Consider the following 13,296-nt stretch of genomic DNA (forward strand, 5'->3'; position numbering starts at 1 on the left):
GAGAAGCCGATATGTGAGCTCAAAGTAGAGTAAATGCAGGCGTGGGCTTTGCCTTAGCTGCTTTCACCCTCACAGTTCAATTATCGACCTGCTGCTACACGCTTTTGCCTTCACTCCTACTGCTGCCCTCCAACCTGCCAGCTGACTGCAACACTTTATTCTCTCTCTCTCTCTCACTCCCTCTCTGTCTCTCGTCCACAGCTCTGCTATATAAGTGTGAGGCTCAGAGGGACAGCTGTGGCCTGTGTCTGAAGGCTGACAGTATGTTTGAGTGTGGCTGGTGTCTGGCTGATAAGAAGTGTCTCCTGAAGCAGCACTGTCCATCGCCCGAACACAACTGGATGCACCAGGGCCGCCGCAACGTGCGCTGCAGCCATCCCCGCATTGCTAAGGTATCTCACACACTCAGGGTACTCACAATATACACTCAGCTGTCAGTGTATTAGGCTATGCTCGCACTTTCCTTGCAAAAAAATGTCCACTTACATTATATTTTTGGTAAAAATCTCTTAACCTCGATAGGAGATTGTTTGTTGCTCTCTTTTTAAATAAATCACTAAATAATTTCTGCTGTTTATTAGGCTGTATGTCCATTCAAATGTATATTCACAAGCAATATCCACAAGCAAGCAGTGCTACTAAAAATGGGCATGGATGATATATTTATGATATGGCAGTTTATCCATCCAGATATATATCATCCTTAAAAATGTATAAAAATACATCAATATGAAATACAGACTGAAATAGGAATATATATTTATTATTTAATTTATTCATTCATTCATTGTCTGTAAGTGTTTATCCAGTTCAGGGTCTCAGTGGGTCCAGAGCCTACCCGGAATCATTGAGTACAAGGCAGGAACACACACTGGAGGGGGCGCCAGTCCTTCACAGGGCAACACAGAAACTTACACATCACTCACACACTCACACCTACGGACAATTTTGAGTCGCCAATCCACCTACCACCTGTCCACCTGTTTTTGGACTGTGGGAGGAAACCAGAACACCCGGAGGAACTCCACGCAGACACAGGGAGAACACACCACACTGCTCACAGACAGTCACCCGGAGGAAACCCACGCGGACATGGGGAGAACACACCACACTCCTCACAGACAGTCACCCGGAGGAAACCCACGCAGACACAGGGAGAACACTCCACACTCCTCACAGACAGTCACCCGGAGGAAACCCACGCGGACATGGGGAGAACACACCACACTCCTCACAGACAGTCACCCGGAGGAAACCCACGCAGACACAGAGAACACACCACACTCCTCACAGACAATCACCCGGAGGAAACCCACGCGGACATGGGGAGAACACACCACACTCCTCACAGACAGTCACCCGGAGGAAACCCACGCAGACACAGAGAACACACCACACTCCTCACAGACAATCACCCGGAGGAAACCCACGCAGACACAGAGAGAACACACCACACTCCTCACAGACAGTCATTAATGTATATCAAAAATACATTAACTTAAGTGAAATGTTCAATTACAAAGTACAATGGGTTGTATTTTGTTTTACATAATATTTTATCTTAAAGCAATTATGACTGTTAAACTTGAGTGAGCTCATTTCATGTATTCAGATTATGTAAGTTGTCTAACTGATATATGTACATGTGTGTGTGTGTGTGTCCATAGATCCAGCCCCTTACAGGTCCTAAAGAGGGGGGCACAAGAGTCACAATCGAGGGGGAGAATCTGGGGCTGCAGTTCAGAGAGATCACTCATGTTCGAGTGGCTGGAGTGCGCTGTAACCCACTGGCTCAGGAATACATCAGCGCTGAGAGGTGAGACACTTGAACACCGTGTCTAATAAACACTATCACTCAGTAACTTGTTTAGGGTGCATTATTTATACTGTACTCACTGAGTCAAGGCAAAATATGCTGTTGTCATTTCTGTAACACAGACATGAATGAGTTCATCAGGAGATCAAAGCCCAAAACACTCACAAACAGCATAAAAAATAAGTCTGGAGCATGTCCCTGACATTCTCATCACTTGAGGAACAGTGCAACATATGGAACGAGGGGTTTGGTTTGCTCTGATGTGTGTGCTGTTTATGCTGATGATTCTCAGGATCGTGTGCGATATGGAGGAGTCTCAGATGGCCATTACTCCTGGTGGTCCGGTGGAGCTGTGTATCGGTGACTGTAGTGCAGAATATCGGACTCAGTCGTCTCAGATTTACTCTTTTGTGGTACGTACTCACCCCGCAGTCACAGGATGGAATCTCACATTTCATCTTCATTTTTCACGTGTGATTCAACTGCTATGGAACCTTTGGGACCGATATTTCATTTTCAGATATTAAAATTAAATGGTTGTCAGGTTTTCCACCAAAGGATTTTCCAATCCGAGGTGTTCTGGCTGTTAGTTTTACCAGAGATAAATGCGGCAATCAGCCAATAGGAATTCACTCCCTGGGGATGTGAGCCAATCAAATTGTACATTCAGAGCCAGAAAATCAATAGGATTCCTGCATCTTTAATCTGTTAGCCAATGGAGTCCCCTGTAGAGCCGGTGCAATTGTGCAGTTGAGTGAGAGAGGAAGTAATGTAAAGTGTGACATGATTAACCCCCCGTCCACCTACTGCTGAGGTAGAAGTGCTGCCCTGCAGGCCTGAGCCAGTGGTCTACTACCTGCAGTCCAGACACACACACCAGTTTTTACACTTCACGTAATGCAATGTCATAGTGTGTGTATACAATATAATACTGTTATTTCCAGTCAAAATATTAAACAATTATTAAAAGCTACCATTACATCTGGTAAGCATTATTTAAAACATTCATTTCTGAGAGGATCAGGTTTTAAAGCACTCTGTCATTCATAAAAACAATGCAGTAACATGCACACATACATCTGCTCAGCATGCACACACACACACACACACTCACATTACACATATACAGACATGAACAGATGCACATGTGCACAAAAACAGACACACACACACACACACACAAATGAGCAGAGCACACAGAGGATTCTGGCTGCTCCTCTAGGGGACTTTAATGAGGAGCAGAAACGGAAGCATGAGGGAGGAGATGTGTTCAGTCAGTGCTGTAGATCCAGGATCATTAGAGTAAAGTGAAGACAGACAGACCCTACAATCACAAACAAATGAAGCAAAACCACCACACAAACAAATTTACAGGAATTATCTGGATTACTGTTATTGTTACAAGAGGCGGCTCGGTGTTTATGTGCACCATAGGTGGTGCCCTTTAAATCCCTGGCTGTCTGTGTCTGTAGATCCATGTGTATACATTGGGCTCTCTGAATCTGCACAGGATTCGTCCAAGGACCTCCATGAATACCGGAATCTGTGGATGTTCAAGTCCCTTATAAAAGTGACATAATATGTGCAGCATGTAAACTACACCGTCCAATATACTATTAATCAGTGGTTCTCAAACTTTTTAGACCAGGTGCCACCTGTGATTTGTACCAATGATGAGTTCTTCCTCTGTTCCGGGGGCGTACATTTTTACATGTCCTTGTTGCTTTTTATTTACTTGAAAATTGCAGCTTAACACAATATTGTCTAAAATATTTACTAAAACATTATAGAGAGTACAAATAACTATAGTCCTATTCTGAATGGACCTCCATGAATATTTCACATTATTGTAGTTACTGACAGATATAAGTATGAATTAAAATGAAAATAGCAGCTTAATTTGCTTTAAAACTGACAATTTTATTTAAATGACAGAAAAACCAGAGCTCGCTACGGAAGTTCTTGAACGTAACCGTGACGTCACTGGTGGACAACAGCTGAACAATGCCGCGGTAAAACACCGTTATGACTGACTGTTATGACAGTATCTAGCTAAATAACCAACATTATTCATGACAATAGCCTAGCAATAAGCTAAACTCAAATTTAGAGGTACCGTTATTCGTGTAAATGTGATCGAAGTCGAACTCGAATTCATCCGACACTATAAACCTCCGTAATGCAGCTACGTAGCCGAGTATAATCTGAGACACCAAGTTTAGCGAGTCAAGCTAACGTTAACTAACACCAACTAAAACAGGCGAAGTGAGTGTCCTCACCCTGTTTACCTCCATGTTACAGAGGCTCTTGAACACCTTTCGTTGGTGTCCTTACATGCCCATATTGTTGGAAAAGCGCCAGTGAAATGAGCTACAGATAACGGAGTGAGCGGACGGTCCTTTCTAAAGTGCCCGTTTAAAGTGGACAAATTTAGTCCATTTTCTGGATATTGTGGGATCTTTGGGCCATTTGTTCACAGATGTCCCACTGTACATTGAATGATTGCAGCCAAAAACAACACACCTTTTCGTCATTTTGCATTAAATTAAGTGCAGCTTCTAGAGTTGTTGTCCACCATCTACGTCACAGGCAAGACGCCTATTAGAGTTTCAGAACACCGTTGGGGGGGGGGGGGGGGGGGGGGACCAACAGTCTTTTAAACCTTATTCCTTGAATTAGTAAGAAATAACATGTTTTCTGACGATCAATAAACACAAGTTAGGAACTCAAACTCCGCTGTATTTATTTGTTTGACACTTTCATATCACTGGTGCTTAGCCTTTAATTAAGTAGGACATTTTTTGTTTTTTGGTGTACCACTGAGAACCACTGCTCTAAATCATCTCTGGATTAATTATAATAGCAAAAATATAATGTCAGTGCTGTGTAAAGTTTCTGTACAGATTCATTTGTTAATTAACGAGTGCAGGGGAGAGAGTGAGGATGTGTGAAATGGTGCTACACATCACTCCACTAACAGCAGTTTCAAAATAAACCCCTCTCCTGTCATTATTTAGGCACAGATTAATCTTCTAACGATACTTTGAGGACCATAAATCTACTCAGCTTCCAGTGAAAGTATTAGCAGCTACTTGGTTCATGTTAAATATGTTTATTTTTCATTCCAGACTTTATTTATATTATTAGTGAAAATCGTACGTGGAAAATTTCACAGCAGAAAGCAGAATATCCGGAAAAAATTTGTTGGGACATATATGATGCAACTGACCATGAAACTGCAGCTGGTCATTAAACCGAGTCTGGTGTGTGTGTGTGTGTGTGTGTCCCCTCTCTACAGACTCCCAGCTTTAATCAGGTGCAGCCGGAAAAAGGTCCGGTGTCCGGAGGGACAAGACTGACCATCTCTGGCAAGAATCTGGATGCGGGCAGTGCGGTCACTGTGTTCCTAGCCCAAGAGAAGTGCCTGTTTGTCCGGTAAGTCGTTCACGGTCAGTGCACAGATCTAATGTGGAAGTGTTCTGTGTCTGGAGATAAAGTGGACGTGTTTGTCCAGAGTGAGTGGTTCCTCTGATCCGTCTAGAGCTAGAGCCGATCTCCCCGCTTCTATCTGGACGTGGTGATGCAGAGAGAATCAGTCCACTGGGTTGTCTTCAGCTGGAATGGACCCTCATCCAGAGTGTTAGGTTCAGTGCTTTGTCTATAGCAGTGGTCCACAATAATGTGTACATGGGCACTTTGGAAGCCATGTTGTATATTAATATGTAATTAATAGTAATCACGGAATTACCGTTTTATCAAAGATTCAGTTTCATTGCTATGAAAGCAGTGTCTGTTCAAATAGATCAACAGAAGACAGTCACTAAATGAGGCCATACAGAACCCTGTAGTGCATGTAGTTTTTTCTTTGATCTTGTGTAGTTGTTGTAACCTTGAAGGGAAATTCCTCTAATTGTCTACATAAAACAATTGTTGTCATGTAAATAAGCTCAGCTGGGGTGGGGCAATATGACACCCAAATCTGGAGCATTTCACAATCAGACCACTCTGAATGACTTTGTTTGCATCAGAACCATTTCGTGTTGTTGATATTCTCCTTTAAATAACAGTTGAAACCTTAACGCTTAAAAGGCCAGACTACAGAAACTACCACAACAGCCTTAGCCACTTTCATTCATTCATTCATTCATTGTCTGTAACCCTTATCCAGTTCAGGGTCACGGTGGGTCCAGAGCCTACCTGGAATCATTGGGCGCAAGGTGGGAATACACCCTGGAGGGGGCGCCAGTCCTTCACAGGGCGACACACACTCACACATTCACTCACAAATTCACGCCTACGAACACTTTTGAGTCGCCAATCCACCTACCAACGTGTGTTTTTGGACTGTGGGAGGAAACTGGAGCACCCGGAGGAAACCCATGCAGACACAGGGAAAACACACCACACTCCTCACAGACGGTCACCCGGAGGAAACCCACGCAGACACAGGGAGAACACACCACACTCCTCACAGACAGTCACCCGGAGAAAACCCACGCAGACACAGGGAGAACACACCACACTCCTCACAGACAGTCACCCGGAGGAAACCCACACAGACACAGGGAGAACACACCACACTCCTCACAGACAGTCACCCGGAGGAAACCCACGAAGACACAGGGAGAACACACCACACTCCTCACAGACAGTCGCCCGGAGGAAACCCACGCAGACACAGGTAGAACACACCTAGCCACTTTCACCATTTGACTAATCTATGTGTAACTATGCTACAGTACAGAGCTGATTCATAACAAATACAGTCATCCCATTAAAATGAGCTATTTTAAATAACAGGAAGATAAATGTAAATTCTCAGATTTTGAATTCTCAAAAAATATAATTCATACATTTGTTTATTCATCTTCTGTATCCACTTCATTCTGATCAGGGTCACGGTGGGTCCGGAGCCTTTGATCATTTATTAATGAATCAGTTTGAGCTCAATATAGTTTTACAACGTGGAATACAGTATAAAGCTAACACTGAATTTTCCTTAAAGAAAACATAGTTTGACTGTACAGGAAAAGGATATTTATATTTACCCATGAACTAAAAGCCAGAGCCTAGTTGTTAGTAAGTAATTATTCAGCAATGTGGCTACATTCAATCAACAGGTGCCTCCCACCATAGATGTACAGCTCCCACACACGGCTCTGTGACACTTCTGACAGACATCTGGGGTTTTGTTCTGTTTGCAGTGTCTCTTTACTCAGCACTGCTTCCTCTGTTCCACCATCAGCTGCTGCTGCACCAGTTTGGAGCCCTGGTGCTCAGCCTTTCATACTTCCAGATGTCAACACTGGGTTTATAGCAGGCGCTGATTTCGCAGACATTTCTTTGCAATACATCAGACACCAGGACAAACCTGTTATATAATGCAGGCACATGTTTCTGGTGTCAGTGTCAAGCTGTAGAAATCACATGGTTCCCTTGAATCTGTTTCTCGAGGTCTTTTTGAAGAAGGCATCTCCCCAGTCAGGTGACCAGAATCCTGCCAAATCCAAACTATTTTTAAATAATAGCAGCTATAAGTGGATTAAGTATTAGAGTCTATGTAAACTTTAGTGGATAGATCAAACTGAGCTAATCTGATGCTCAACTGAAACAAAATTCTCTCATTTTTTATGGTCAAAATGACCACTGTGGCCTTTCTGGGTACAAACACTCAAAGTTTTGCTTTCTGATATTTTCATTTCAAAACAATGCCAGACTAAAATATGCATTTATGATATGATCAATATTGTTGTGTTCTGTGTTTTTTTTTTTATCTGAAACTGCCTGTGGCTGACCATCACAAACACTGAGAATGTAATTTTAGGTTAGAGGGCGGCACGGTGGCGCAGCAGGTAGTGTCGCAGTCACACAGCTCCAGGGGCCTGGAGGTTGTGGGTTCGAATCCCGCTCCGGGTGACTGTCTGTGAGGAGTGTGGTGTGTTCTCCCTGTGTCTGCGTGGGTTTCCTCCGGGTGACTGTCTGTGAGGAGTTGGTGTGTTCTCCCTGTGTCTGCGTGGGTTTCCTCCGGGTGACTGTCTGTGAGGAGTGTGGTGTGTTCTCCCTGTGTCTGCGTGGGTTTCCTCCGGGTGACTGTCTGTGAGGAGTGTGGTGTGTTCTCCCTGTGTTCTCCCTCCGGGTGCTCTGGTTTCCTCCCACAGTCCAGGTAGGTGGAATGGCGACTCAAATGTGAGTGAATGTGTGAGTGTGTGTGTTGCCCTGTGAAGGACTGGGGCCCCCTCCAGGGTGTGTTCCTCCCTTGCGCCCAATGATTCCAGGTAGGCTCTGGACCCACTGCGACCCTGAACTGGATAAGGGTTACAGATAATGAATAAATAAATGAATGCATGGGTTAGTAAACACAGTGTTAATTAAAAATAAAAATTCTTTTCCTGCCAGAGCAGTTTCATGTTAATATATATTCATAAATATAATACAAAGCGAAAAATCTCACTGGTGTGTTTACAGCTGAAGTTTGCTCATGTATCGCCTCCAACCCGAAAGGTTTGTCCTAGCGACGGTGCGTTATGAAACAAAAACACAGTATCAGACAAAACAGCAACAAGACGTCTAAGATCACACTGTTCTCCTGTCAAAGCAAATATCAGATGTCATAGCTGAGGCTCTCCTCAGACAATAGATGTAATCACCTTGCTCCCTGCATGAGTGGACTTATCCTGCTGCCATCCAGTTCTTCAGCCTAACAAAATGAGTCTGACCAGTGGGGGGCCTGAAATGACAAGGCAGAAGAAACAGAATCCAGGACAAATGCAATGCTGAATATATAATCAGGATATTTTGTGAAAAATCACACAGCACTATGATGTTCAATTAGATACAAAGCCATCAGTTCCTTGCAGATAATCAGTGACTGCAGCCCACACGGAAAAATGTAATGAGTTGCATTTCCTTTTATTTAAATGTGTGCATACTGTGTTGTCCACATAAATTAAATCATTTACACACTCCACACCCTCCAGAAAGTTGAGACAGGATGTGAACTGCCAATATAAACAGAAAACACTGCTTTGTACTTTTACTCAGAAAACTAGAATTCTAAATTAGAAAAACTACTAATAAAAAAATATTGTTTTTTTTTGTAATCACACTCTTATTCTACAGAGTGGGCCATTTATGTGGATACACCTTAATTAAATCAGAATGGTTGTTGATATTAACTTCCTGTTTGTGGCACATTAGAATATGGGAGGGGGGAAACTTTTCAAGATGCGTGGTGGCCATTTTGAAGTCGGCCATTTTGAATCCAACTTTTGTTTTTTCAATGGGAAGAGGGTCATGTGACACATCAAACTTATTGGGAATTTCACAAGAAAAACAATGGTGTGCTTGGTTTTAACGTAACTTTATTCTTTCATGAGTTATTTACAAGTTTCTGACCCCTTATAAAATGTATTCAAAGTGCTGCCCATTGTGTTGGATTGTCAATGCAACCCTCTTCTCCCACTCTTCACACACTGATAGCAACACCACAGGATAAATGCTAGCTCAGGCTTCCAGTATCCGTAGTGCCACAACCAGGAAGTTAATATCACCAACCATTCCCATTTTATTAAAGTGTTGGGGCACGCTAATTTTTTCAGTAAATTGTGCCAGAATATATCCCAACTGTTATCATACAATACATGGTTTCAGGATTTTGAGTTACCTGCATTATTCGTCCCGGACTTTACACAGACTTCATCCCTTAGCACCCTAATAAATGCTCCGGGTAAAGTCTGATTTTGAATTATTTCCCACTCTATCACGCACTCTGTCACAAGTTTCAGGACCCCAGAATCAGCTACTCTCTGAGGATGTGATAACATATCATTAAAGATGGAAATATATACCTTATCGTTGACAAGCGACTAGTGATTTTTACTTCTTATTTTTCATTTTGTGTAACCCTGCTTTTATACGTTTTTTCGTACAGGAGAGCAAAGCGAGAGATCGTGTGTGTGACCCCGGCCTCCATTTCGGGCTCCGGACCCGCAGCCATCAAACTGTTCATAGACAGAGCTGAGATCAACAGTGACCTGCGCTACATCTACACTGAGGACCCCACCATCAGCAGCATCGAACCCAACTGGAGTATCATCAAGTGAGGACACATTACCACTCAGAACACACCCTCACACACTGTACGATATATGAGACAATGATTAACAGGTAGAAATGAGTGTGTATATACATTTATCTGAATATCCAAACTCATCTTAGGAAAGAACTGTATTTGCTTAACCCTAATCAAACATGCAGTTCTCTCCAGTGACACATTTACAGACTTTATCTGCCCCTAGATATTGTTGTAAATATTCACTTTAAATGATCCATCACACTAGCAGGTTATAACTGTGTGTCTTTACAGTGGCAGCACATCTCTAACCGTCACTGGAACCCACCTGTTGACTATCCAGGAGCCCAAAATCAGGGCAAAATATGGCGGAGTGGAAACCACCAATGTAAGCATACTTATTCCATGAGGAAAAACATCCCAAACAAATATTATTCAATGGAGAAGATTGTCCTATATAGGTTTTCTCACCACTCCTATGTTTGATCAGTATTTCGCAATCCACGTACCCCTGTTTAAAATAGCTGAAAGTCTGATCCCAATGTTTAGCTCATCAACAAACCATACATTTCTGAATTGAATTGTCACCAAGATTGGGAACCACCATCTTGGATTAAAACTTCAAACCCATGACATCTGTGGCACTCTTAAGACTGGACCTGGGAAGTTTTGTGCAGCAAATCTAACAAGTCTAGATGCTAAAACAGGTCCCATAGACCCCACAGAGAGTGGCATGTGATGGTTAAAGGCTGATGGTCTCTCTGGTTGTCGTTAGGTTTGTACAGTGGTGAACGACTCCACCATGACCTGCTTGGCTCCCCCCATCGTCTACACAAAACGTCAAGCCCCTGAGTCCGGCATTCAGCCGGATGAGTTCGGCTTCTTCCTGGACCACGTCTCTTCCCTCCTTATCCTCAACGGCACGCCCTTCACCTACTACCCCAACCCCACCTTTGACCCGCTGGGAAATGCTGGGATTCTGGAGGTCAAGCCTGGGTCTCCCATCATCCTGAAGGTAGCCAATCTTTTCCAGTATCTTCTTTTATTATTATTATTATTATTAAGATTGAGAAGTTACAGTAACTTCTTTAGCTTTTTGAGTTGCAGCTGTAACTCAGTTCTTTTCAAGAAAAATAAAATAGGGGGTGCATCATTCTAAGCACTTGTCTTATCATCAGGAGATTGTCCTGGACTTTACCCATAGCACCCTAATAAATGCTCTGGGTAAGGACTGAGTCAGTGCATGTTTGAACACAACCGCTAAAGTCCTGGAGACATGCTGAAAACACCATGACCTACAGCACGTGGAATATTTCCCACTGCAGGAGCACATTTGACACAGAAAACCTCCCATTGCTGTGTGAAAGGAATACTCTGGGACATCTCTGGCATGATACTCCAGAGTTTCTCATACGTGACAGGAGCTTTAGGCAACACGACTAGTGTTGTTTTCTGATGGTGTAGGATGGTCCCCTATCCCCATCACTCCCCATCTAACCAGAATCGTCATCTATGAGCTGATGTGAGAGATCTGGTGTGTTAGACAATGGATAGAAAATGCAGCATAAACACTGGGATAAACAATTTTTTAAAAAGACTACTGATGTTGTGTTTATCTATCTGTCTAGCATCTGTTTGTGTCTACGTCTTTTAATCTGTGTGTCTATATATCTATTTATTTATCCATTTATCTCTATCCATCCTTCTATCCTAATGTACTCTAATTCCTTTAGCAATGACGTATTTAACATTGACTTAATGCTGTGTTTTGTTGTCATCAGGGTAAAAACCTGATTCCACCTGCCCCTGGAAATGCCCGTCTGAATTACTCCGTGATGATAGGAGACACACCGTGTCTGCTGACCGTCTCGGAGTCTCAGCTGCTCTGCGATTCGCCAGATCTGACCGGAGAGCAGAGGGTCGTGGTGAGTGTTTTTCCTCTGTGAGCCACTGCTGATGTATTTCCCATCGACTGTAAAAGCCCACAGTGAAGCGAGCTGCTCTGCACCAAAACATGCTTGCCTTTCAAAACGGAGTTGCCACAATATGGCAAGTTAGAATTTATGCCCATGCTTTTTATTTTATTGTGTGTTCACTAATAAATGTGGCAGAGAATGGATGGGTGGCTGTGAGCGGGCAGAAATGCTGAATGTTTGGTTTGCATGAGCGCAGCGACCATACATCTCACTTAATCAATCCTATAATAGGCCTGGCCGCCGAGCCATTTTTTACTCTAATGCTAATTCACAAAACATAAAGGTCGACTGGGAGAGTCTCATCGTACATTAAGTACTTATTATGATTAGAGAGCTGCGCTGATACAAGCACTTTTCCTCCTAATCTTCCACTATCTGCAGCCTACTAACCGACGGAATATGGAGGGAGAGAGAGAGGGAGAGAGGTAGTGTGTGAAAGAGAAGTAGAAATAGCACTGTATGAGAGAAACTGTCACCCAAAGGGAAACAAAACTTTAAAAGTGCGTAATATTATTACAAGGGCGGCACGGTGGCACAACAGGTAGGTGTCGCAGTCACACAGCTCCAGGGACCTGGAGGTTGTGGGTTCGAGTCCCGCTCCGGGTGACTGTCTGTGAGGAGTTGGTGTGTTCTCCCTGTATCTGCGTGGGTTTCCTCTGGGTGACTGTCTGTGAGGAGTGTGGTGTGTTCTCTCTGTGTCTGCGTGGGTTTCCTCTGGGTGACTGTCTGTGAGGAGTGTGGTGTGTTCTCTCTGTGTCTGCGTGGGTTTCCTCTGGGTGACTATCTGTGAGGAGTGTGGTGTGTTCTCCCTGTGTCTGTGTGGCTTTCCTCCGGGTGACTGTCTGTGAGGAGTGTGGTGTGTTCTCTCTGTGTCTGTGTGGCTTTCCTCCAGGTGACTGTCTGTGAGGAGTGTGGTGTGTTCTCTCTGTGTCTGCGTGGGTTTCCTCTGGGTGACTATCTGTGAGGAGTGTGGTGTGTTCTCCCTGTGTCTGTGTGGCTTTCCTCCGGGTGACTGTCTGTGAGGAGTGTGGTGTGTTCTCTCTGTGTCTGTGTGGCTTTCCTCCGGGTGACTGTCTGTGAGGAGTGTGGTGTGTTCTCTCTGTGTCTGCGTGGGTTTCCTCCGGGTGACTGTCTGTGAGGAGTGTGGTGTGTTCTCCCTGTGTCTGCGTGGGTTTCCTCCGGGTGACTGTCTGTGAGGAGTGTGGTGTGTTCTCCCTGTGTCTGCGTGGGTTTCCTCCGGGTGACTGTCTGTGAGGAGTGTGGTGTGTTCTCTCTGTGTCTGCGTGGGTTTCCTCCGGGTGACTGTCTGTGAGGAGTGTGGTGTGTTCTCCCTGTGTCTGCGTGGGTATTCATTCAGATAGTGACTGAATGAATAAATGAATATTATTACAGGTTAACCCTTCAAAGTCAAGTGTATGTGAGTGACTGAGTAA

General features: G+C 43.9%; 1 protein-coding gene across 2 annotated transcripts in view; it reads left to right on the top strand.

The window, feature by feature from the left end:
• Positions 1-13,296, top strand: part of plxna3 (plexin A3) — a 587,367-nt gene that overhangs the window by 176,879 nt on the left and 397,192 nt on the right. For both annotated transcript variants that reach the window (XR_010795288.1, XM_066643219.1), the window contains exons 12-19: positions 202-392; positions 1,668-1,816; positions 2,109-2,229; positions 5,115-5,251; positions 9,747-9,914; positions 10,182-10,275; positions 10,663-10,902; positions 11,669-11,812. Coding sequence is in view for 1 of the 2 variants with exons in the window: in XM_066643219.1 (XP_066499316.1) it covers positions 202-392; positions 1,668-1,816; positions 2,109-2,229; positions 5,115-5,251; positions 9,747-9,914; positions 10,182-10,275; positions 10,663-10,902; positions 11,669-11,812 (1,244 nt within the window). In the remaining variant the exon portion in view is untranslated. The remainder of the gene's footprint in view (positions 1-201; positions 393-1,667; positions 1,817-2,108; positions 2,230-5,114; positions 5,252-9,746; positions 9,915-10,181; positions 10,276-10,662; positions 10,903-11,668; positions 11,813-13,296) is intronic.

Source organism: Hoplias malabaricus, chromosome 14 (assembly GCF_029633855.1).
Source record: "Hoplias malabaricus isolate fHopMal1 chromosome 14, fHopMal1.hap1, whole genome shotgun sequence".
In the NCBI taxonomy this organism is placed as follows: Eukaryota; Metazoa; Chordata; class Actinopteri; order Characiformes; family Erythrinidae; genus Hoplias; species Hoplias malabaricus.